Source organism: Diabrotica virgifera, chromosome 5 (assembly GCF_917563875.1).
Source record: "Diabrotica virgifera virgifera chromosome 5, PGI_DIABVI_V3a".
Classification (NCBI taxonomy): Eukaryota; Metazoa; Arthropoda; class Insecta; order Coleoptera; family Chrysomelidae; genus Diabrotica; species Diabrotica virgifera.
Window position 1 is genome coordinate 117788945 of NC_065447.1, and position 27037 is coordinate 117815981.

The following is a 27037-nucleotide window of genomic DNA, read 5'->3' on the forward strand; positions in this document are numbered from 1 at the left end:
AATAATGTAATTTATTTCACCTACTAAAGAAAGTAAAACCTTTACTTTTTACTTTTGCTTTAAAAAATTCTTGTTTTCCACAGTAATCATTATTTCTCTTTTTTATAAAAAAAATTTCTTCTGTATGTATGTATTTTTAATACCGTTTATTTTATTTGTTTGAACCCCTATCGATCCCTTGAATCCTTCCCTGGAATCCCCACCATATTTATAATTCAATAAAAATATCTAAAGCTCGCTAACTCGATATCATTCAATTTTCATGTATTTGTTTTTCTTGGAGTCGCATCTAGACCGAGTGACGTGTGGTCTTTAAACAACTTTAAAGAAAAATGGAGCTATCTATGAAACTTATCATCGGTGGGGCCGTAATGGTCGTCGGTACAATTTTGGTTGGTTTCGTTAGTTTTCAGACCTTAGTGAACTTTGTTGTAAAAGATGTAAGTTAATATTTATAATTTTTATTACCAATCGGGTACCTAAATTTAAAAACGAACTTAAAAAAATAACTTTTGGTTACTAAAAAAATTAAATTAAATCAAATTAAATTTGATTATAAATGAATGCGTTTTCTAAATTGTGATATTATTAGTAACATCATGTTTTATTGCCCTTTACATTTTTTTGTATAATTTCCTACTGCTACTATCGGTTTACAGAGTTTTCCGAGGCCTCACCATGCTTCTCTGTTTAACCATATGTGGACGGATTTCTCTTTCCTCTAGTTCTTTTTCAATTCCCTCCCTCCTTCTTCCCTTCTTCTCGGCCTTGCTCTTTTCCTTCTCCCTTATGATGTCCACTTCAAAATCTGTCTAGGGATCCTGTCTTCTGGCATTCTCTGTACATGGCCGTACAATATTAGTTGTTTTGTTTTTATGTCATAAATTATTGTATGCGTGACTCCTATCATTTCTCGTATTCTCTCATTTGGTATCCGATCTCTTCTTGATTTGCCTGCTGCTCTTCTCCAGAAGTCCATTTCTGTTCCTAGTAACATTTTCTCTGTTCTTTTTTTCATTGAACAAACGTCACTACCATATTAGTCCAGGGCGGATCTGTTTTGAGATGGACGTTGAGAGGTGACTCAAATTTTTTGGCAGAAATTGCTTGAAAATAAATCAAATAATAATATTTGAGTTATCCTCCCTCTCAAAAAGGTCCGGAACATTGTTTAAATAATTAAAATGTCAAGAATTGAAGCAAAAATTCGATTTTTTCTTCGTTTTTTGATTATAACTTTAACAGTATTAATTTCCGAGAGAAGTTGTACTGACATAAAAGTTGTGTAATTTACTACAGTACAAAATTGGTTAAAAATTTAAAAAATATTCACCCTAGTTGCAAAATAGCAATAATTGCGAAAAAAACCATACAAAAACAAGTATTCGCATTTTACATTTTTCAACCATTTATGCTACACTTAGGACCTTCATTATTTACCCAGAAAAACTTTATGATACAGTAAAACAATACTGTAAATTTCATTAAGATCGGTTCAATAGATTTTGCAAAATAAATTTTGCAATACAGCTTTCGCAAAAAAATTAATTTATTCAAAATGTTACAGGACTGAAAATAAAGCAGATAGCAAGTTGAATTTTTTTTGCTTATAGAAGTGTACTGTACCTTTCATTTGCAATTATCAAAATTAAAATCGATTAATTACCACGGCGTCAGAAAATTTTTGAAATAAACAATAATTTTTGGTGCTACGCGCAGGACAGCGGTGTTCGATGCACACAGGTTGATTTCCACCAAAATTTGTTCCAATCTTTATCTAATATATTATTTTCTTACTCTATATTTTGTTGTATGTTAATTTTTTAATTCCACAAAAATCAAACTAATTTTATTATTGTTTGTGAAATATTGTTTAAACAATTGCATATGTTTAAAAATAATAAACTTTTATTATTTAAGTTAAAATATATGAACAAAGAAGGTTTTTGCTAATAAAAGTGTTATTTAAAAGGATAGAGTAGGTGTTTTTATTTTGCAATAAACAAATTTATTTTTCCGCAAATCGCCAGGAAATTTTGACATTCCTGTCAAAATTTCTTGAAGAAAAAGTCAGGACTTCCTTACTGTAAGGAAATGTCATTTCCTTACTGTAAGGAAATGATATTTCCGTACAGTTGTTAGTGTTCTACATAAATGATAGAAAACACATTGCTATTAAAACCTTGTAAATTACTTCTTCTTCTTCTTTCTCATAATCCTTAGTGCCCTTCAGGGCGTCGGATGTCGGGTTCCGCCTTTTATCCACTTCTTCCAATTGCTTCTATTGGTGGCCAGGTTCTTCATATCCCTCATACTGATGTGTCTCCTTTCACCTATATCTTGGATCTGGTCCATCCATGTCTTCCTCGGCCTTCCCTTTTTTCTTTTGTTTCCCATTTTGGCTTCATGTACCTTCTTTGTAAGTCTATTTTGCTCCATTCGTTGTATGTGTCCAAACCAGCTTAATTGTTTGTTTTCGATCTTCCTAATTATCGGTTCTTGTTCCAACTCTCTTCTTATATCTTCATTTCTGAATCTGTCAAACTTCGTAACTCCGGCTATTTTTCTCATGTATTTCATCTCCGTCGCGTTTATCATTGATTCATGTTTCTTTTGGACAATCCATGTTTCCGCCCCATATGTCATTATCGGATTTACTATGCTGTTATATACTCTGAGTTTAGTTTTGTTGCTTATTTCTGACTTTCCAAAAATTGTATTATTTAAAGAGTAATACACGCTAGTTGCCTTCTTCAGTTTATTACTTATTGCCAAGTCCGTTTTCCCATCATCTGTTATTATATTTCCCAGATATTCAAAAGTAGATACATGTTCTATTACTTTTTCCCTTACTATTATATTAGTATTCCTTTCTCTTTTCTCATCTTCATTTATTATCATAAGTTTTGTTTTGTTGAGGTTCATTTCCATTTTTAATTTATGTATCTCTTTTTGCCAAATATCTATTGGTTTCTGCATTTTCTCTACTGTGTCTGTGATTAGAACTATATCATCAGCGTATAGAAGGGAGTTGATCTTTATTGCATTTAAGTTTTTATATCCTACTATGTATTGAAGGTTTCTTGTTTGATCTTTGGTATTTTTGATTAAAGTATCCATGACAATTATAAACAAGAGGGGGCTTAGTCCATCTCCTTGTTTAATTCCCTTATCCCATTTAAAAGTGCCTGATCTTTCTCCATTTATTTGTACTTGGCCTTCTACTTCCATATATATAGATTTTATGACTTTTATCATCTTTTTTGGTATATTATAGCTCTCCAATATTTTCCACAATATTTCTCTGTTTATCGTATCAAATGCCGCCTTCAGATCGACGAACATGAGAAATAGTTCATTCCCTTTACGGCATTGTCTCTCTATTATATTTCTTATGATGTAGACGTTATCGTTTGTTTGACGGTTTGATCTGAATGCAGCCTGTTCGTCTTCCAATTCTTTCTCTATCACTGATCTTAGACGCTTCTCTATAATTCTCGTGTATACCTTGAAGGCGACCGATGACAAGCATATTGCTCTATAATTCTCGCATTCATTATGTTGTCCTTTTTTGTATATTGGTAGAACTATGTTCTTCTTCCAGTCATCTGGGATTTTCTCTGTACTCCATGCTTCCTTGCATATCTGTAATAGCCAGTCCTCTCCTTTTTCACCCATCCATTTTATCATTTCTGGATCTAGTTGGTCCTCTCCTGCCGCTTTTCCAAGTTTAATATTGTTTATAGCTTCTTCCAGTTCTTCCTTCCTTATACTCTCTGGTTCCTCTTCCTCCTCCAGTTCTGGTCTATTTCTTCCTGCTTCATATATTTCTACTTCTTCGTGTTTGAATTTATCTTCGTAGTATTGTTTCCATGTATGTATACACCGTTCTTAGGCGTCAACGCCCTTCGGTAGGGATCTATGGAGGAGTATCACCAAGCCGGAAGCCCTTATCCCTTCCCGTACCGCTCCTCCATAGGCCGATCAGACGCCAGTTTATTCCAGACCAAGCCGTAGACTCTATTGAGTTTTATACTACGGCGTTGGCCTTTTATAAATTTCATGACCTAGCTGAGGCTCGAACCAGCGACCGCAAATCGCAAATCCACTAAACTTGTCGATCGACTGAGCCCCAGCTAACTGGACCGTCAAGACCGACGTATTGTTTCCATACTTCTACTATTTCTGTAGTCTCTATTTTCAATTGGTTATTTTTATCTTTGATTCCATACTGTTCCCTACCTTTTTTCCCTCTTAGACCCTTTATACGGTTCCAGAATTTTCTGTTATCTGTTTTGTAATTTGCTTCCAATTCTTTTCCGAATTCTTCCCAGCTCATATTTTTCGCTTTCCTTACTGCTATCTTTGCTCTATTACGTTTCTCCATGTATTCTACTTTGTTATTTTCATTTCTACATTGTTGATATTTTTTCCAGGCTTGCTTCTTTTCCTTTATTATTTTCTTTAGTTCTTGACTCCACCATTCTGTTCTCTTATGATATTTATTTATTGACTTTTTTCCACAAATTTTCTCTGCTGTTTTATATAATGTGTCTTTTAGTATTTTCCATCTTTCTTCCATATCCAATTGCTCTCTTTCCAGCTCCATTCTTTGCAATTCCTCATATATTTCTTGTTTATAGTCACTTTTCTCTTTCTCTGTTTTCAGCTTCTTAATATTTATCTTAGTGTATGACTTATCGACTATATATTGCTTTTTCTTTGTAGTCATTTCGGCTACGAGTAGCTTGTGTTGAGTATTAAGTTCTGCAAATTTTTCTGTTTTTATATTTTTGATAATATTCATTTCTGCAGGAATCACGATGTAATCTATTAGACTTTTGGCATTTCTTTCCTGTGCTTCAAAAGTGTATCTGTCCTCCATATTTTGATACCAGAATGTATTTCCAATTTTTAAGTCGTTATTTACACAAAATTGTATCATCTTCTTCCCATTTCTGTTCTCAGCTTTTTCTCCATACCGCCCAAGGCTTCCAAGTCCCTTGTTGATGTCATTTCCAACTCTAGCATTCCAGTCTCCCATAATAATTATGTTCTCAGTATCTTCTCTCACTTCGTCTAAAGCTGTTTGGAGTTCGCTATAGAATTGAGACATTTTCTGTTCTTCTGTGCCCTCGACTGGTGCATATATTTGTATTATGCTAACTAACTCGTCTAGTTTTATACTTACGGTAATTATTCTAGAGTTTATTGCTTGGTATTTTACAACTCTCCCACTCAGATCATCCGTGATTATAAAACCGACTCCCTCTTTTGCTCTTTCCATTTCTTGTACACCTGAGTAGAAGAGCTTGTAACCATCGCCACATCTCATATTTCCTCTTCCCTTCTTCTTCGTTTCACTCAGGCCTAGGATGTCAATGCCGTATGTTTTCATTTCCTCTGTCAATTCGAATTCTTTACCATAAAGACTTGTGATATTCCAAGTACCTATTATTGTTGTTTCCTTTCCATTATTTTCGTTGTCCTTTTCCATTTGCGTTGTCTTTTTTACTAGTATCTTTGCAGTTTTTGGTGCCTGTGTTTTCAGTTTTTTGAGTTATATGCTCCCCCTTCTGCTGTTCTTATTGATTTTGGTATTTGCTGTATTTTGTTTCCTGGGGATCTTTCACTCGCTTTTCTCCCCTTTGTTTTTTGTTCCTCTGCTCCATTTTCAGGTTGAATTTCTCCATTGTTATCATTTTTGTAGCCCAACTGCTCCGGGGTATATATTTCTCCATCTATTTTGAGCCCGTTATAGTTTAGGAACGCTCTGTAACCTTTATCTCTAGCCAATTTCAGTTGGTGGATTAGAAATTTCCTTTTCTGTTGGTATTCTTTTGAGTAGTCTTCCCTAATGAATATTTTGCTGCCCTTGAGTCTGCGTGTTTGGCTTAGTATCTCTATTTTTTTCGACACATGTTTAAGTTCTATTTTTATAGGCCTGCTTTTATTATTTTGGTTTCCTACTCTATAGATATCTTGTATCTCCTCGTTTTCGTCTATTGAAATGTTCATTTTATTAGTTATTTCTTTGAATTTATTTTTTAGGATTGCTCTATTTTCATTTGTTGTTTCGTCTACACCATGTATCACAATGTTTTTCTTTCTTACTTCTTTTTCTAGAGCCTCGATTCTTCTTTCTTGCAATTTCATCTCCTCTTTGATTTCCAGGTTTTCCTTTTTGATCAGTTCATTTTCTAATTTTAGCTTATTGAGTTCGATTGATATAGCATCTATTTTATTTTCTACCCTAATCTCTCTCTCTTCCATTTTATTAAGTTTTTCTATTATTTCTTCCATTATTTTTTCCATGACGATGTATTTATCTCATGCGATAATCCATAAAACGTCTGTATGCATTTTCGTACTTTTCTCTTGATTTCTTTGGCAATAATTCTAATGAAGCAGTATTCACTGCCTCAACCAGCTCTGGAGGAGTCCCAGGAATGGAAATTTCATCATCACTTATCATTTTACTTTCGAGAACACCAGCAATTAAATTTATAAGCGTCAAGTTTGACAATTCAACCTCAATATGTTTCCATAGTAACCCAAGTAATTTTATTAGGAATTTCAAAGCACCATTTATTTGGGAATAAAATTGTCGCGTTTTTTTTAAATCAATCAATATCTGTCGAATTCTAAACGATTTGCGGAAAAATAGTATGTTTACCTCGTAGGAAAAGCCACATTCCTGGACTCTGTGTTGCTAAGTCTCGGCTTGCGCCTCGACTTAGCAATCTTCACAGTCGTCCAGGAATGTTAAGCTTTTCCTACCCGGTAAACAATGTACTATATTTATATCGAAATGTAATAAAAATTAAAATGTATCAATCATTATCAAAGGTCATTGGAATGCCCAATCAGAGCAACATATCCGCTGTCCTGGGCGTAGCACCAATAATTAATGTATATTTAAAAAAATTTCTGACGCCGTGGTGTTAAGCGATTTTAATTTTGCTAAATTGCAAATGACAGGTACAGTACACTTCTATATGCAAAAAAATTTTCAACTTGCTATCTGCTTTATTTTCAGTCCTGTAACATTTTGAAAAAATGAATTTTTTTTACGAAAGCTGGATTGCAAAATTTATTTTACAAAATCTATCGAACCGATCTTAATGAAATTTACAATATTGTTTTACTGTATCATAAATTTTTTCAGGGTGAAATATGAAGGTCCTAAGTGTAGCATAAATGGTTGAAAAACGTAAAATGCTAATATTTGTTTTTGTATGTTTTTTTCACAATTTTTGCTATTTTTCAACAAGGGTGACTATTTCTTAAATTTTTAACCAATTCTATATTGTAGGAAATTTAATTACGCAACTTTTATCTCAGTACAACTTTTCTCGAAAATGAATACTTTTAAAGTTATAATCAAAAAACCAAGAAAAAAATCGAATTTTTCCTTAATTTTTTGACATTTTGATTATTTAAACAATGTCCGGACTTTTTTGAGAGGGAGGATAACTCAAATATTATTATTTGATTTATTTTCAAACAATTTCTCCAAAAAAATTTGAGTCACCTCTCAACGTCCAAATGTACTAATATTTTTACAGATGCGCCCTGGTGTATATGTGATTACACTTTTAAGTATGGTATTGTATATGAGCTATTTGTTTGCTTTAGATATTGTTTGATTTGACCCACTCTAATGCCAGTCATCATCGATATGGCTTTTCTATCCTGTATGTTCCTGTTTTTGATAGCAGCATCGAGTGTTCCATCTTGAGTTATTTTGATGCCCAGGTACTGTGTTTCATCGTCTAATGTAATGGACTGCACTTGTCCCTCCAATGCACATGACTTCAGTTTTCTTAACGTTGACTTCGAGACCCCATTTATTATATTCTTCTATTAGCTTCCGTATCATGTAACTCAATTCCTCATGATCCTGAGCAATCAGCATTTTAGCCCAATAAATGACCGTTTTGGAGTGTAATTTCCAGGGGCAACTCCGAATTGCATGAAATTTTGGATGTAGGTTCTACTTACCCTTCACTTCAAAGTTGAATTTGTGCCGTTGGTTGCTTTTACTTGGGGGGTGACATTTACCCCTTTTCGGGGGGTGAAAAACGCGTGTTTAAAATAAGGCCGGAAATAGATAAATTGACTTATTTTAAGCACCTTTTGTTCTATAAAGTGTTTTACGTAAGTCAATACTTTTCGATTTATTCGCGATTTAAAACGTTAATTTTTTAACAAAGATCTACGTTTTCAGACCGTTTTTCCCAAATAACTCAAAAAATAAATATTTTATCGAAAAAAATATATTTAGCAAAAGTGTAGCCTATAAAAAAACGAAAAAAAAATTGTGTACCAGTAAAGTCTACAAATTGAGTAGAAGCAAAGTTGTAGCTCATGAAAAATACGTTCTTATTCGTCTAATTATAAATCGAATAATTCAACGCGAAATCACCGAAGAAAGAAGCGTTTTTCGGGAAAACCTTATTAACATTTTTAAAGTATCGAAAAAAGCTTATTATTTGTTTTTTACAAAAGTTTACAGCATCAAAAATAAACGAGTTACACTGAAAAAAAAGTTGGCCCCTTTTTTTGTTAAAAAAAATCGTGAAAACCTCCCTCTATTTAGCACCCTAAATGAAATTAATCGTTCGGCTTTACCATCTATTTTAACTGTATGCGTATTGTTTATATGATCTGTAAGTTTGATTGGTTTGAAGTGCTTATTTTTGAAAACATTTGGTTTTATAAAAAAAAAATTCTAATATTTGTTGAAAAATTTCATTTTTTCAAAATAACTTAAGAAGTAGGTATTAGTGATAAGAAAAATCTTAAAGAGTAAGAAAATGTAGGTTTTGCTATTATAAATATGCTAGTTTCATTTTGTTTCTCCGTAAGACAAAAATTGGTTAAGATATGGCTGTTCAAAACTTGCATACACTCGTGATTAGTGACCCATTCAAGCTTTCTCAATTATAACCCTTTCAAAAATAAACACTTTAAACCGGTGAGACTGACAGATCATATAAAAATAGATAGGTAAGTAAATTGTTTGTAAAGCGGTAGCGATTAATTTCATTTGGGGAGCTAAACACGGCGAGATTTTCATGATTTTTTTACAAAAAAAAAAGAGGGCCAACTTTGTTTTGAGCGTAACTCGCTTATTTTTAATGCCAAAACTTTTGTTAACAATTAAAACAAAGCTTTTTAAAAATACTTTAAAAAAGTTTAAATGGGTTTTTCCCGAAAAGTGCTTAATTTTTCGGTGATTTCACCTTAAAATATTCGATTTGGAATTAGACGAATAAGAACGTATTTTTCATGAGCTACAACTTTGTTTTTATTTGATTGATAGACTCTACTGATACACAATTTTTTGGGTTTTTTATAAGCTACACTTTTGCTAAGGATATTTTTTTCGATATAATATTTACTTTTTGAGTTATTTGCGAAAAACCGTCTGAAAACGTAGTTCTTCTGTCGAAAAATCAACATTTTCAATGGCAAATAACTCGAAAAGTATTGACTTAAGTAAAAAACTCTATAGAACAAAAGTTGCTTAAAATCAGTCAATTTATCCATTTCCGGTCTTATCTTGAACGTGTATTTTTTCATCCCCGAGAAGTGGTGACTGTCACCCCTTAAGTAAAAGCAACCAACGGCACAATTTCAACTTTGAAGTGGAAGGTAAGTAGAACCTAAATCCAAATTTTCATGCAATTCGGAGTTGCCCCTGAAAATTACACGGTATCGCCGAATTTCCCGTTCATTTACTGGGCTATTTGGCCATCAGCGAAATATAAAGCGTATAGTGTTGTCTCGTCATTGAGAGGAGTTCCATGCCATTACATGTTTTTTTTGCGCAGCTTGAGTGCTTGTTCCAGAAAAATTTTGGAAAGGGTAAGCGAAATACAGCAACCCTGCCTCAGTCCTTTCGTGACCTTAAATCCCTCAGACATCCATGATGCAGTTTTAATTTTTGCAGTCGTTCCATTGTACGGACTTTGTACTGCATTGATAAGACCATGTTTAATGGTAGTGTGCTATAGTGTTGACCATAGTTTGCTAAAGGACACACTGCCATATGCTTTTTGTAAGTTTACGTACGCCAGGTGAAATTTTTTATTGTATGTTTCCCAATTATCTTTGTTATTTAATATTTTGTTATATGTCCTGTGTCTGTTATATGTCCTGTGACTTTTTTCCTGGTATCCTGAACATGATGCAAAATGTTGTAAGTTTCTAGGTGCTGTATTTAAAAATGGATTAATGTTTCCTAAATGCCATGGTTTAATTAGTAATTACACCACTGATTTATTTGTCAAGGTTTTTAAGCCAAATGTTTACGCTCGCGTACTTGTAAATTGTACACATCGTGTGAGCGCTCTGCTTGCCATTGCAACAGCAAAGCTCGTATACTTGCCAAGTAGGCAAATAATTGTGTATTTGCCAAGTACATGAGTTGTTTGAGCCCGCCTTAATAATCAGCGGAACCAACGAGAGAAGTACAGGAATAACAGAGTATTGACATTCAGGTGACAAAAGATATTGTAGATCCCACTGCTTAATAAAAGACCAAAGCGGGAAGAAAAAATATATAATATACATATATAAAGCATCGATTGATGGGCAGCTACACTAAGGCAGCCGAGATAACGTACCCTTAGTTGGTCAACGCAACGAATAAATTTGTTTGATTCTAAGGCCGATGCCACATTATGCGTTTTGACCGTCATCGCATCCGTTTCCAACACAACAGGACCGACCTTTCACACTATGCGTTTAGTCTGGTGCAGTTTGTAAGCGCGTACCGATGACTCAAAACGCATCCGTTTCCAAAGCAACCGGACCGATCTGTCACACTATGCGTTTTCACCGGATGCGGCGGAAACGCATCCGGTCAAAACGCATAATCTGACATCGGCCTAATTGAGACAGTCACCAGATGCCACCACCATTTCTGTCAGGGTCGGAACGTCACGTGTATCTATGATAAAACGTTACGTGTAACTACGATAAATCCAAAATGCATAGACACTAAGTTGGATACGATCCTATTCATAACACGCCAACTCGCATACATATTAAAAAAATAAATATATGGAAGAATATATTAAGAAATTAAGTTATTGATGTCCTGCTATTTATGTATAATATATAGTAGCATGACATCATTAATTCAATTTCTAAATATATTCTTCCATATATTTATTTTTCTTAATATGTATGCAAGTTGGGGTGATATGAATAGGATCTTATTCAACTTGGTGTCTATGCATTTTGGATTTATGGTAGTTACGCGTGACGTTGCGACCCTGACAGAAACGGTGGTGATATTATCTGGTGACTGTCTCAATTAGAATCAAACAAATTTATTCCAACTATTACTATAAAACAAAACTATTACTATATATATAAACAATACTATTATTATATAAACGATAGATACTATTACTATATAAACAACAATATTACTATGTAAAGGTGAAAAAAAGTATAGGGTATATTTGGGAGGAAAATTTCGAGAAGAATGTTGGATCAAGTAATGGATCCAGTAAAGAAAAAATATGTAGAACTACAGTTCACCAAATATAGCTGAAAGTGTGAAAAAGCGTGACGATCATGATGCGCATTCGTCAAACGACGGACCTCGCACTCGCACTGACGGTCCAGACCGTTTGTATGTGCGTTCTCACTTCATTGTTAGCGCAGGCAATGGGAATTTCAAACTTTCAGCTATATTTGGTGAACTGTATATATTTATATTATATTGGTTTTATAGCGTTCTACGCCTTTCCGTTCCTAATCGCCACTCCTTTCTATTGCGGCAGTCTTCCTCTCTTAGATTTCTTTCAGACATCGCCTTGGAAATGCCCTTTATCCATGTAGTTGCTGGTCTTCCTCGTTTTCGTTTTTCTGTGGGAGTCCATTCTCACACTTTTTTGGGGATTCTCCTTTCATCCATTCGTCTTACGTGTCCATACCAAACTAGCTGTTGTCTTTCGATGTCATCTATGATTTTTCTTTCTATTTCCATTTGTTGTCTAATGTCGTCGTTTCTTATGTGCTCTAGTCTAGATCTTCTTGCTGACCTTCTCCAAAAATCCATCTCAGTGTCTAGTAATTTATCTTTGTACTCGTTGGTTAATTGCCAGACTTCCGCTCCATAAGTTAACACTGGTTTTAATATCGTGTTGGAAATTCGTTTTTTATTTTCTGTGCTTATATTTTTTTGCCACAGTACCCAATTCAGGGCTCCTATCACCTGTTTTCCCTTTACTATCCTTTCCTTAATATTTTCTTCGTTTCGTTCTGTACTAGTTAGTTTTATTCTCAGATATGTGTATTCATTACAGCTTGTAATTGTCTCCTGTTCCAGGTTCAGGTTCTCCGTTTCTTCCAGCCCTACGCATAGATATTGTGTTTTTTTGATATTCACCTCCAGGCCCCATTTTCAATATTCCTCTATTAGTTTCCTTGCCATATATTTCAGATCTTCCCTGTCCTATGTAATTACAATTTGGTCATCTGCATAGTATAGCGTGTAGTGTATCGCATCTCCTATCGGTAGTCCCATTCCATTGCACTTCTTCTTCTACTGTCTAAGGGCTTCATCAATATATATATATTGAATAATACTGGCGATATACAGCATCCTTGCCTTAGACCTTTAGTGGCCAGGAAGCCTTTTGATATTTTATTTCCGCTTTTAATTTTGGATGTCAAGTTTCTATATAGTTCTTTGAGTGCCTGTATAATAGATACATTTATGCTGGTCTTTTCTAGTACTTCCCAAAGTCTATTAATGGGGACCGTGTCATATGCCTTCGTTATATCTACCATGAGTAAATGCAACTAATATGTAGAACTAATTTCTAAAATAAGATAACTAAACAGAGATGAGGGGGCCAATTTATTAAATAAGTAAATATGATAAAGGTGGAGAACCGAAGAGAGCTATTTAAAATAAAGAACTGAGAAATATTGTAACTAAAGCCCAGTCACCATCTCAAGGACCACTTTTAAAATAATAAGCAAAATGCTGTGTGATTCACCGCAGTAGACGAATGAGAAGAACTCTAATAACTCTTTGTACTTCATTTATTTTTTATCATCTTATACATATTTTTGTGTATTGAGCAATATTTTGTTTGCTGCAACTATCGTTTCCAACAATATAAACTGATCATCAAAAATTAGGGATATTATCAGAAAATGCTTTCAAAAAAAAAATTAAACGTAAATGATAAAAATTCTTTATTATAAAATAAATTAATATCACTGCATCTCTTTTGTATCAAAAATCTAGTAACTTCCTAAAAAAATGAAAAACTGAAATTGACAAAATTCCTTGAACACCCGAATCATTTTCAAAATCCAACAAAAAATTATTTAATAGGTGGAGTGTCCTCCACGAGCCTCAATAACTGATTGGCAACGTATTGGTATCCTTTCCACTGAATTTTTAAGCACATCTTGCATAATTTGAAGTTGTGGAAATAGCTTTCTTAATTGTTGAAGAGTTTCAGCATGTTCAATGCAACTGAGATCGGGAGACCTCGGGGGTAATAGCAAATGGAATAACTTGGTTTTCTCGAACTTCAACTATAACGGCAGACCAGTGCGGAGTTGCATAGCATCAAGAAGAAGGACGCCTTAACCAATGGTGGCGTGAAAATGTTGAATAATATTGTTGAAGTCTTCATCTCCATAAATCATACTGGTCATATTCCTGTTCAAAACTAATAGGTCTGTTGACCATCAAAGAAATTCCACTCCGTACTGTAACATTACCTCCTCGAAATGGACAAATTTCCTGGAGAAGTCGACGTTTTCTCGGCACTAACGGATTGGTCGAAACACGTAAGCGACAACTATCGGAATACCTTCCATAGCGAGACTAATAGCGGTAAAGAATACCAGATTTCCATTCTTCCTGTCAATTTGAATGTTCCAGAGCCCAAGCTAATCTTTGGCTTCTGTCTGTGCTCTGCAGTCAATGGAACTCTTCTTAAGAGATGCCTGGATCTTAAATTGACCTCAGAGGGTCTTCGATGTAGAGTTGCTACTGAAATCGCAGTTCTCGGCGCATTAAAAAACTTACTATTCAGGATTCTACAGGTATCGAGTGGTGTTCTTCGAGATGATTGAATAATGAAACGGTCCTGAGCGGGCTTAGTAACTCTCGGCCTTCCAGTTTTGAGCCGTTCGGTAACATTTCCCGTTTCGTCGAAATGATTGACTAACCGAGAAACTACACTTTGCGATACATTAAAACTTTCACCTACATCCACTTGCCTAGCTCCAGTTTGGATCATACCAATAGCCATATTTACCTCTGCCTTCCTTCTTTCCATACATATACACTAAAAAACTTCGAAATGCTAAGAATCGTTTAGAATTCTATATTGTTCAGAGACAGACTGAACACATGGTAATTAATACCTTCTACATTATTTAATAAAAAAATTTTCTCTTGGTAAAAGGTATATTAGTTTAAAAACCCTAAAGGGCTAGAAACATATAAACAAAACGTTTTCGCTATGTAACAAGAGCATCATCAGTGTTACAAGAACATAGTGAGCCAACCAAAAAACACAAGGTCAAAGCCTTTCAAAAAACAGACAAAAGTCATATAAATGAATACATCCAAAAATCCAAATTATGGATAAAATTTCTAAGGATACGGCCCTAGGGCAACATATGACTCCCACACGTGGTAAGTGGGTCCTCATCTCTTAGTTGCCTGCCACTTCTTATAACATAATGACCTAGTTACCTTTTGACCCACTTACCACGTCATATGTTGTCCTAGGGCCGTATCATTAGGAATTTTATCCATAATTTGGATTTTTCGATGTATTGATTTATATAAGATTTTGTCTGTTTGTTGAAAGGCTTTGACCTTGTATTTTTTGGTTGGCTCACCATGTTCTTGTAACAATGATGATGCTCTTGTTACAGAGCGAAAACGTTTTGTTTATATATTTGTAGCCCTTTAAGGGCTTTTTAAACTAATATAGCTTCTATCAAGAGGAAAATTTTTTATTAAATTTCACTTGTAATTAATGGTATACAGCCAAATACAGGAAGTTCTTCCTTGTGGATTTCTAAATTATTGTTGTTCTGAAGCTATTTCCTTGTGGCATTTTTATAATTAACTATTTAGATGGGAAATAAGCCACAATTAAATTGAAAAAAATATTTTTATTAACGTTTCGACGCCCAAATCGGCTACCGTTGTCAAAATACAAAATACTACTAAATTAAACAAAAATGTTGTTGCTTAGTAAAAAATCCTTCTAATAATTTATTTAATTTGACTCATTTGTATCGGCAATTCAAAATTATTTTAAAAATAAAAAACGTTAATAAAATTATTTCTTCCAATTTAACTGTGGCTTATTTCCCATCTAAATAGTTAATTCTAAATTATTGTGATAAAATTGTACTGATCATTTTTTGTGAATAAAAAAAGGAATTCATGAGACTGTTTATTTCCATTTGATATGAAAATAACCAAATTTTTCGATAGCAAAAGTTTTATTTGAATAATACCAATATCCTTAACTTTTGACGAGAAGTTTTTCTAAAACCTTATATTTTATATATTCTGATTTTGATGTACCTACAATATGATAATATGCACACACACTTATTTTTACCTATGGCTTTGTAAACATCGTTATTTTCATATCTAATTTAATTGTAGTTAGACTTAGAAAGGGATTACATAAACATCAATTTTATCAATCAGATGAAATAAATTTATTAATGATATAATTATTTTTTTAATTTTAACCCAAAAGTTTGCATGTTGAATTAAAAATATCCAAATCAGAATAAATTTGATTGTCCTCTTACAATTAAGAATTTCCTTGAATGAATATAAAATATTATGTTTCCGTGAAACTCATAAACAGTTTAATTAGCCAATTTTAAACACTAGTGTGTTATTAAAATAATATTGAAATGTTTTCTAGAAGCCAAAGTACAATATTTTTTGTTATAAACCACTAACTAAATATTATGTATACATAATCAACCCATAAATAATAAAACACTTAGCTCGTCAATTTCACACCAACATAATACGTAAATTTAAAATAAAATTTATGCCATAATCAAAATAATGAATAAGCCCTAGGTGCCTGATAGGATTACAGAGTGATTATCTAAAATCCTGGAAAAAAATTAATAGTTACATCATTACCGTGATATGCCCGACGAGCAGCATAACAAAACAATAATTTGAAAGATTTTGAAGAAATTTGAAGAAACTACAAAGGGGTTAAATACCAAAATCAGAGAAAACTTTATTTTTTCTTTAACTCGGAAACAATCGCGCGTTATTCTGTCACGTAATCAGTCGCGCGATTAGATTAAATCTAACAATACGAATTAAAAAAAATTATTTTGTAATATTTTTATTTACTTGTTATGTTAAAAATATCTATTTCTAACAATTTTAAAACTAATTAAATGATGAAAGGGTTGTCAATGCGAGTCCATTATACAATTGGATATAGTAATTGAGTCAATACTCGCAATCTTAAGTTTGTATTTTTATTAGTTGTTATATAATCATGAGGCAACCGGTTTCGAGTCTTACAGTATATGGCTCATCATCAGGCCCAGTACAAAAAGTCTTCTCAATACAAACTACAAGCTAAAGTCACAAAACGAGAGACATGTACATATACAATATAAAACATAAAAAACAACTTTGTCTTGGTTTTAATCACACACAATAAAGCCAAACAACTGTGTAGTATTGAACTCAATAGTCTATAGCATGTAAAAAATGAGACATTTTGTCATTGGGAGCGACCAATCTGATGAAAATTGCTTGGTATATAATTTAATATATACTACCATCAATCCTTAACTAGTTAAGGGTTAATGAAGTCCTGACAAGATGGTATGCGATCAAAAGACATAATATAAAGTTATTAGTAATCGGTATATACTTACATAACAACCACTGAAACTGTTCTACAGCTAAAGATGTACCTGGAAGTCACCAGCCCCATAAGAAGAGTTGACCAATCAAACACAATCACAGTACATAACAAACAATTTAAGAGACTAAGGGCTGTTTGATTGGTCAACTCTTCTTATGGGGCTGGTGACTTCCAGGTACATCTTTAGCTGTAGAACAGTTTCAGTGGCTGTTATGTAAGTACATGCCGATTACTAATAACTTTATATTATGTCTTTTGATCGTATACCATCTTGTCAGGACTCCATCAACCCTTAACTAGTTAAGGATTGATGGTAGTATAATGTATTAAATTATATACCAAGCAATTTTCATCAGATTGGTCGCTCCCAATGACAAAATGTCTCATTTTTTACATGCTATAGACTATTGAGTTCAATACTACACAGTTGTTTGGCTTTATTGTACGTGATTAAAACCAAGACAAAGTTGTTTTTATGTTTTATATATGTATATGTACATGTCTCTCGTTTTGTGATTTTAGCTTGTAGTTTGTATTGAGAAGACTTTTTGTACTGGGCCTGATGATGATTCATATATTGTAAGACTCGAAACCGGTTGCCCCATGATTACATAACAACTAATAAAAATACAAACTTAAGATTGCGAGTATTGACTCAATTACTATATCCAATTGTGTAAAGCTAATTAGTTCTCACCAAAGCCATAAATTCCACAAAAAAAAATAAAAAATAAAAATAAATAAAAAAATAAATACATCTACGCATTACTACAATCTTCCTCGAGGTACTTACGAGTGGAAAGTTATGTTGCAAAATTTTTCATCAAGTTACCACTAAACAGGATAAAATGTTAGATTTTTTCTAACGGCGCGCGGCGCGACTGCTCCCAGGTTAAAGAGATGTTAAATGTTTGGTTACACGTCCTTTAGAACGACGAATGTTCACCAAATGACTATGTTATTCCCAGTGGTGCGCCCAGTGGTTTTTAGGGGTTAAATCCCCCCATAAGACATATAAAGTAAAAAATGGATAAAGAATAGTAGGAAAATGTAACTTGTCTTTCACACACAATACAAAACATCCAAACTATCACTGATATCTTTAGTACTGTAAATTAAACTATAAAACTTATAAAACCCAAATTTTAAGGACTCAAAATGGAGGAAGCGTAAAAAAATTTCAGTGCTCAAGCCAACCTCCCTCATAGGAAAATTCTAGGTGTGCCACTGATTGTTTCTGTAGTAATCTCACAGATAGCGTATATCGCATCTATATAAGTCGTAGGAGTCCTATTCTGAAATCCGGAAGTGTTATGTCCTGAAGAGGTCACAAAAGTAACCTAAAACAAGACTAACAGAAAATCCACTATCGAAGTATACCTAACTACCATAAACCAAACTACAGTTTATTAGCATAAGCTATAAGCTATGAATTAGATATAAACATTAGTTGACAGGGATGTCGTCATCAGGCACATATAAATGGCTATTTCGATAAGTTTTTGAATATTTTTGGATAACAGTTACTTGCATAAACGCGTACATTATTCACTACTTATTCACTACTAAAATAATAGGATTATTTTTCACTATCTATGTATTCAGTGTTATTAAGTTTATATACTATACAATAAAAACTAATAATCGAGAAAAGATAAATATTGATCAAATGATTTTAATAATATACTGTTACTATGGTATGAGTAGATAAATTTTTAACGCCTTTAACAACTAAAATCGTTGTTTACATGCACTTCATATCTTATTGAAATTTAGTATACCATTATGGATCCTGTTAATGATCACTACGACAATCCAAAGACAATGACTCAACAATTACAAATACAACAAAGTAAATCCCAACTCCAGGGACATGAGATTCCCGAAGTAGGTTGTTTTCATGTCCGACGATCAAGGAAGACACTGCTCGTGGAGACGGTATCTCCTTGACCCCCAAACTACCTTCGACCGACCCCTCTCTAATGTTATCACCAAGCTACATAACCTTAAGCAGACTTCGCCTGTTATTAATCTTGGTGACCCACAGGTGAGCCTGAGCATTGAGGCAGTGAGCCCAATTAGCGCACTGCCTCAGTAGTCTTCAATAATTAAAAATATCATCGAATTTTATTGCATTAACTTAATAAAAAAATTGATTATAAAGAAAAAAATGGGTGAAGGTCCCTGAAAGGTTGAAGGGAATTGTCTTTATAAAAGGTATATAATTTATTTAAAACCCTAAAATGGGCTACAAATATAACAGAACGTGTAAGCTCTCTAAAAACACTATCATCAGTGTTCTTGCCTAAAATCTGGAGCTCTTTATGTCATTTCGAGCAACAGTGTTTAGCGTGTGCTTGCAACAAATTTTAAAGCACTTAAGATGTTAATAAAAATGTGATATATCCCATAATTGGTTGAGCCAATATACGATATATAATATGACCATTTTTAATGATAATATATAACCAATGTGTATATTTATTTTATTTAGCGTATGGCTACATCAGAGGTTCATATATATACATATATATTGCTTATTTCCTGACCGTGAATTTTTAAATAGTTGGTTTTTAATTCCTGGGTTTGCGGTCTGTTATAAATAAAACACTTGATTTTGCTTAGACGTTTCGGCTGTTTGCCATTTTCAATAAGCACTTTTAATTATTAAACATTACACTGTTAACAAACATATTTTATATACCATACACGTAATATTTTGAAAATTTAAAAAAATGCACATCGTGTTTCTCTAAGATGTTATGAGAGAATGCCAGGCATGGGCATTAAGCATATGGTAAAAGCACTTCACAACGGTTTTGGATGGTGGTCGTAAAACCAAAACGATAATATACAGGAGATCAAGTTACATAATATACGAAAGAAATAAATCTGACTAATGTTTAACTTTTAATAATGGGAGCAAGATTTTTTGTAGTTATGATCTGAGTATGTAACTCGAAATATGAATACTGAGGTGCGTATTTTTTTGTATTTTATATGGAACAGAGGCTTGAACGCTAAAACAAGGATATTCATTAATGATAGAACATTATAATAGAACAGAGTATTTGATATGTGGGCATATAGAAGATTTTTAAAAATAACCTTGGTTCAAAAGATTAAGAGACAACCACGTTTTTTAACCGAATGAAATAAAGAAAAATGAGATATTAAATACAATTAAAATAAGAAATTTATATTATTTGGAAACATGTTATGAGAAATGAGATATGTGTTTATGTAGATCGTTATATAGGAAAAGATACTGGACAGAAGAAGCTTAGGACGCTGACATATATCCTGGCTAAACAAAATTGATGTAATGATACAAACTGCAACTCTGTGGAGTTGCTATAAGAGGTAGCACGTAACAAAAAAATAAAAATGCCGTATTTAAAGTGTTTACCAATGGTGTGCTTAAAACCACACTTAATTTATCAAATTGTGATATATATTGGAGAGATCTTTAATATCAGTTTTATTATTGATACAATTTTGGTCTTTCTTTATGTGGATCATCTCCAATATACATCTTTTGTTATAATTTTGCTCTTTTTCCAGAATCTGTACATTTTCAAAATCAAAACTATGGTTATTTTCTACTGAATGTTTGGCTAAGGCTGTGGTGTTTATTTTGTTTGTTTGTACACTATGTTTGTGTGCAACAATCCTTCTATGTAGATATTGATGTGTTTGCCCAATGTATGTTGAATTGCAGTCTTTACAATTTACTTTATACACAACATCCGACTGCTGATCTTTAGTAACTTTGGGTTTAAATTTTGAGAAATATTTTCCGGATGTTTTAGATGATTTATGTCCAAGGTTGATATCATATCTTGCCAACATTTTCGAGATTTGTTCGGAGAATCCATTAATGTATGGTAGGGATATGTAGTGTTTGTTTGGATTGGTGACATTTTGGGAAATGTAATCGGTAAGACCCACTATCATATACAGGACTCATGGGATTTTCACAGTTTTATTTCAAAACAATCCATACCAGTTAATCACAAACTTATATCTTTCGACGTAAAATCACTTTATACTAACATTCCAATTGAAATAGCTTTAGAGTGTGTCAAAACCAGATGGAGTAACATCCAAACACATACTTCTCTTCCTCTTCAAAATTTCCTAGAAGGTGTAAAATTCTGCCTCAGCTCTACATTTTTTCAACATGAAAACGAATACTATTCTCAGATTTCTGGAGTGGCCATGGGTTCGCCTATTTCAGCACCAATAGCAAACTTGGTCATGGAAATATTAGAGGCAGCAGTCATTTCTAAATTAAAATATCAGATACATTTCTACAAACGATATGTCGATGACATCCTACTATGCCTTCCGGAGCATGAAATCGATTATACTCTCCACATGTTTAACAGCTTTCATAATAAAATTCAGTTTACATCCGAATTAGAGGAAAACAACAAAATTAACTTTCTTGATATAAGTTTAGAGTATAACAACAGTAACCGACTGATAACTACAAACTGGTTTACAAAAGATGTCTGGTCCGGAAGATATTTAAATTTCAACACCAACGCACCTGTAAGTCACAAACGAAGTGTTATTTTCAGTCTTACAGACAGAGCAATTAAACTATCTAGCCCACAATATCATTCCGAAAATCTGAGAAAAGTTACTGACATTTTAGAAAAAAATAATTATCCACCAGATTTTTACAACCGTCTAATTCAAAAAAGAATTCACATTATCAAAAATCAATCTAACTCCAATGCCAATCTAAAACAAACTCAAACCATACCTAACAATAATAATAGTAATGTCACCAATCCAAACAAATACTACATATCCCTACCATACATTAATGGATTCTCCGAACAAATCTCGAAAATGTTGGCAAGATATGATATCAACGTTGGACATAAATCATCTAAAACATCCGGAAAATATTTCTCAAAATTTAAACCCAAAGTTACTAAAGATCAGCAGTCGGATGTTGTGTATAAAGTAAATTGTAAAGACTGCAATTCAACATACATTGGGCAAACACATCAATATCTACATAGAAGGATTGTTGCACACAAACATAGTGTACAAACAAACAAAATAAACACCACAGCCTTAGCCAAACATTCAGTAGAAAATAACCATAGTTTTATATATATTGAAGATGATCCACATAAAGAAAGACCAAAATTGTATCAATAATAAAACTGATATTAAAGATCTCTCCAATATATATCACAATTTGATAAATTAAGTGTGGTTGTAAGCACACCATTGGTAAACACTTTAAATACGGCATTTTTATTTTTTTGTTACGTGCTACCTCTTACGTGTTACGAGCAACTCCACAGAGTTGCAGTTTGTATCATTACATCAATTTTGTTTAGCCAGGATATATGTCAGCGTCTTAAGCTTCTTCTGTCCAGTATCTTTTCCTATATAACGATCTACATAAACACATATCTCATTTCTCATAACATGTTTCCAAATAATGTAAATTTCTTATTTTAATTGTATTTAATATCTCATTTTTCTTTATTTCATTCGGTTAAAAAACGTGGTTGTCTCTTAATCTTTTGAACCAAGGTTATTTTTAAAAATCTTCTATATGCCCACATATCAAATACTCTGTTCTATTATAATGTTCTATCATTAATGAATATCCTTGTTTTAGCGTTCAAGCCTCTGTTCCATATAAAATACAAACTACAAAAGTTACATACTCAGATCATAACTACAAAAAATCTTGCTCCCATTATTAAAAGTTAAACATTAGTCAGATTTATTTCTTTCGTATATTATGTAACTTGATCTCCTGTATATTATCGTTTTGGTTTTATGACCACCATCCAAAACCCTTGTGAAGTGCTTTTACCATATGCCCAATGCCCATGTCTGGCATTCTCTCATAACATCTTAGAGAAACACGATGTGCATTTTTTTAAATTTTCAAAATATTACGTGTATGGTATATAAAATATGTTTGCTAACAGTGTAATGTTTAATAATTAAAAGTGCTTATTGAAAATGGCAAACAGCCGAAACGTCTAAGCAAAATCAAGTGTTTTATTTATAACAGACCGCAAACCCAGGAATTAAAAACCAACTATTTATACATATATATAAATTACAAACAACAGTAAATACAAAAATATTCTACAAACAAACATCTACATTATAAATATATTCGATTGACTCTTTTGTAGCAACCAGGAAATCAGAAGGGTTGCCGTTATAGGATCTAATCGGGCATTCCTCTACCATGTGTTTTACTGTTTGCCTTTCGGCGCCGCAGTCGCAATTTGGTGATTGTATTTTTCCCCATCTGAAAAGTGAGTCGGAACATCTGCCACAGTTCGTCCTTATTCTATTGAGTGTGGTCCAAATTCGTCTCGGTTGGTTGAAGCCCTCAGGTTTGCTTGTAATACATGGCATGTTCCAGTTAGCTGGTGCAGCGTTATTCTCCCATTGTTCTCTCCACCGTTCAGTTACATTAAAGTTTTGATCTACTAGCCTTTTTGCTGTTTTTAGAGGCGGGTGTCTTGAACGGAGCCTATTTATGTCTCTGGTCGAAGTTCCGACATGGGAGCGGAGCTCAGGATCAGTATTGATTTTTGTAAATTCTCTGACAAGGGCATGTTCCCGGCGGATAGGTGGTGGAGCTATATGGCTCAAAGCTGGTAACCAGTAAGTGGGCGTGGCCTTGATTGTGCCCGATATAATTCGCATGGCTTGGTTGAGTTGGACATCAACACGGTGAGTATGTGGACTGTTTATCCATACTGGTGCACAGTATTCCGCTACGGGGTATACCAGTCCTAATGCTGTCGATCTAAGTGTGGGGGCTGAGGAGCCCCATGTAGTGCCGCAGAGCTTTTGCAGGATGTTGTTACGAGTTCGGAGTTTTGCAGCAGTCTTAGTAAGATGCTCTTTAAAGTTTAGCGTTCTGTCAAGTGTAACACCTAAGTATTTTGGGTGTTTATTATAGTTAAGGAGTCTGTCCTCAAAATGGATTTGAGGTTGATAATTGGCCATCTTGTTGTTCAAATGGAAGCAGGACACTTCTGTCTTAGTTGTATTGGGTTGCAATCTCCATTTGCGGAAATAATTCCCTAGGGCATTTAAATCGTTTGTTAGAATGCGTTCAGTGACCTCGAATTCTTTATGACTTGCGGCAAGCTTCCAGTCGTCTGCGTATCCAAACTTTTTTGATGTGGTTTCTGGCATGTCTGCTATGTAGAGGCTGAAAAGCATGGGAGCCAGCACGGATCCTTGTGGAAGTCCATTATTCAGTTTTCTTTGGGTACTAGTCTTGTCTCCCAATATAACTTTAAAACATCTGTTGGATAGCATGGCGTTAATAACCTCAGTGGTCTTTCTGCATGGGATTATTCGCATTAATTTATATATTGCCCCTTGTCGCCACACAGTGTCGTAAGTAGCAGATAGATCGATGAAGACAGCGGTTGTTTTTAATTGCTTTTGAAAGTTTGATTCCACATAATTGGTCAGGGCGAGTACCTGGTCTGTGCAGCTGCGGTTTGGCCGAAATCCTGCCTTTTCCACTGGTAAGTGTTGGGATATGGTTTTGCTGATTCTATTATACAACAGTCTTTCGAACAATTTGTACACCATACTTAAGAGTGCGATGGGGCGGTAGTTTTTCGGTGAATTATTACTTTTCCCTGGTTTTAAAATGGCGACGATTTTTGCATTTTTGAGTTGGTGGGGGACGTTTCCCGTTTGAAGGATGTCAGACAAGAATTTTGCGAGCCATTGCCTAGTGAATCTGCCGCTATGTTTGAGGAACTCAGCGTGAATGGCGTCGAAACCCGGCGCTTTTCCTGTTTTCATTTCATTTAGGGCTTGCGATATTTCTTCATGCGTAAATGGGTTGGAATATGGTGTTGAGTGTGCAAGACTAGATTTTATGGTTATGAGGTCTTTTTTTACTTTAATTGTATGTAAACGATTTTTAGGTGCCCTAGCGGTTGACACTATGTGCGTAGCTATTTGGTCTGGAGTTACTAGATTGGTTTGGCGAGCGGGTGGGTTGCTACTTCCGAGTTTCCGTAGTAGGGACCAAGCTTGTCGACTTGACTTCTGAAAGTCTAGGTTTTCTACTGTCTGGGTCCATTTTTCACGCCTGGCAGCATCAATGCTGTGGAGTAGTTCGTCTGCAATCTCCTGCTTTCCATCTTCGCAATTTTCTTCATACAGTTTTTCGCTCTGTTCTGTCCAACCAGGGATATATTCTTTGCGGTATCCTCTAGGGATTGTCGTTTTGCTGAGGTGATTACTGCTCCTGTTAGTCTCCCGTAGTTCTGGCTCTTTGGTGGAATCCATCCTAGGCATTTGTCAAGGTTACTGGTGAAAGCAGACTAGTTAGCTTTCTTGAAGTTCCATCTGGGGCGTGGGAACGATCTTATAATCGGAATGCTGATACCGATCTTGATTAGGACGGAGCGATGTTGACTATGTGGAAAGTCAGGCATAACCCTTCGTAATGCTGCTAGCGGTTGGCCTTTGTTGTCAATGGTAACAAAATAGAGATCAGGGTTATATTCTCTCCTCCAGGCCGCAGATCTGAAAGTGCCTCTATCTTTGGCGTCGAATAGAAGGTGGGCACCATGTTCCTCTGCCCATTCCACAAGGGACGTGCCATTTCTGTCAGTGTCTGAGTATTTCCACATCTCATGGGGGCTGTTGAAATCCCCTACGTATATGGCTGGGTGTTCATAGGGATTAAGAACTTGGACAGGCCAGGTAATAGCAGGAGGTTTGTATATGTTAGCTATTATGACATTGCCTATTTTCACAGTTACCTCGTGGATGTTGTTCTCGGTAGAAGTGGCGACTAATGCTGCATTTTCTATGTTTGAACGGACATATGTTGCCACTCCGTAAGCTCTATCGTAGGTAGCGCCCAAAAGATCATAGCCGGGGATTTTTCCTCTTGAGCTTAGTTGACCTTCGTTTTCTGTGTGCGTTTCCTGAAGTGCTACTAGGTCAACTTCGTTGTCTTTTAAAAGTCTGTGCAGGATTTGACATTTTGCCCTGCTTATGCCTTCTATGTTAAAATGGCAAACTCGTATGCTTGGTCCGAGTTCTTTGGTCAAGTGGTCCTGATAAGGTCCATTTACAAGTGTCATTTCTGGAAAGATTTTCTGTGATATTTGAATTGCCAGGAGATTCAAGATTGTCTGGCGCCTTTTGTGCTAGTTCATTTAGCGTTACCCAGGGTGCACATGTAGTGTTCTACTACGGACGCGAACTAGCTTTACACCCCACCAATTTGTATAATCCAACCATGATACTATAAATAAAGAGATAGTATTTTCCCGTAGCTCAAATACGTCCGAGTTCGCGCATTGATTACGTAACTGGAGACCGGAAGTTGAATTTGAATTCTTGTTAAAGTTAAATGGGATTTGTATGCATTATGTGATGAAATTATTCAATTAGCAAAATAACATTAAAATTCAATATATTCGAATAGAATTTAGTGTCGAGATTCCAGTCAAAATAACTGTCAAAGATAAAATATAAAATACAACCGCGAACAATTCAAAGTAATCGGATATTACGAATGATTACAAACCATTACGAACTTGCCGGTCTCCAGTTACGTCACGACTTCCGGATGTGCAATATATTATCTTGTTATTTATAGTATCATGAATCCAACTAATAAAATAAAAGGATTCAAAAAACTTATTCAAAACAACACCATGTCGACATAGTGTAGTTTGCCTCCGAGGTCCAGAAATAAGTATAACCATAATTAGTGAAGACAAAGTTACAATTTAAATGTTGAACAAGGTAAAAACAAAGTTAGGTTACAGTGTTTACATGCTAAGCCACCAAAAATAAATCGGTTAAAACTTTTTAAATATTGACTAAATGTATCACATTGGAATATTAAATATGAAATCCAAAGGATGGATAAAATCCCTACGGTTCTGCCCTAAAATCCCTAAGGCATTATATGACTTTCACGAAGCACGTGGGTTGTTAAGTAAAAATTATATGTCTTCACATTGAGATCGGTGAGAGTCAACTGAAGTAATGGTTTAAAAGCTATTCCGACTGATGACAGAACGAGAAAGACAATATAACTT

The 27037-nt window shown here is 34.2% G+C and overlaps 1 protein-coding gene across 2 annotated transcripts in view; it reads left to right on the forward strand.

The window, feature by feature from the left end:
* The first annotated feature begins 272 nt into the window (after positions 1 to 272).
* LOC126885120 (sensory neuron membrane protein 1-like) overlaps positions 273 to 27037 on the forward strand; it is a 163005-nt gene continuing 136240 nt past the window's right edge. For both annotated transcript variants that reach the window (XM_050651552.1, XM_050651554.1), the window contains exon 1: positions 273 to 440. In XM_050651552.1, the coding sequence (XP_050507509.1) occupies positions 333 to 440 (108 nt within the window). In that variant the 5' untranslated portion in view covers positions 273 to 332. The remainder of the gene's footprint in view (positions 441 to 27037) is intronic.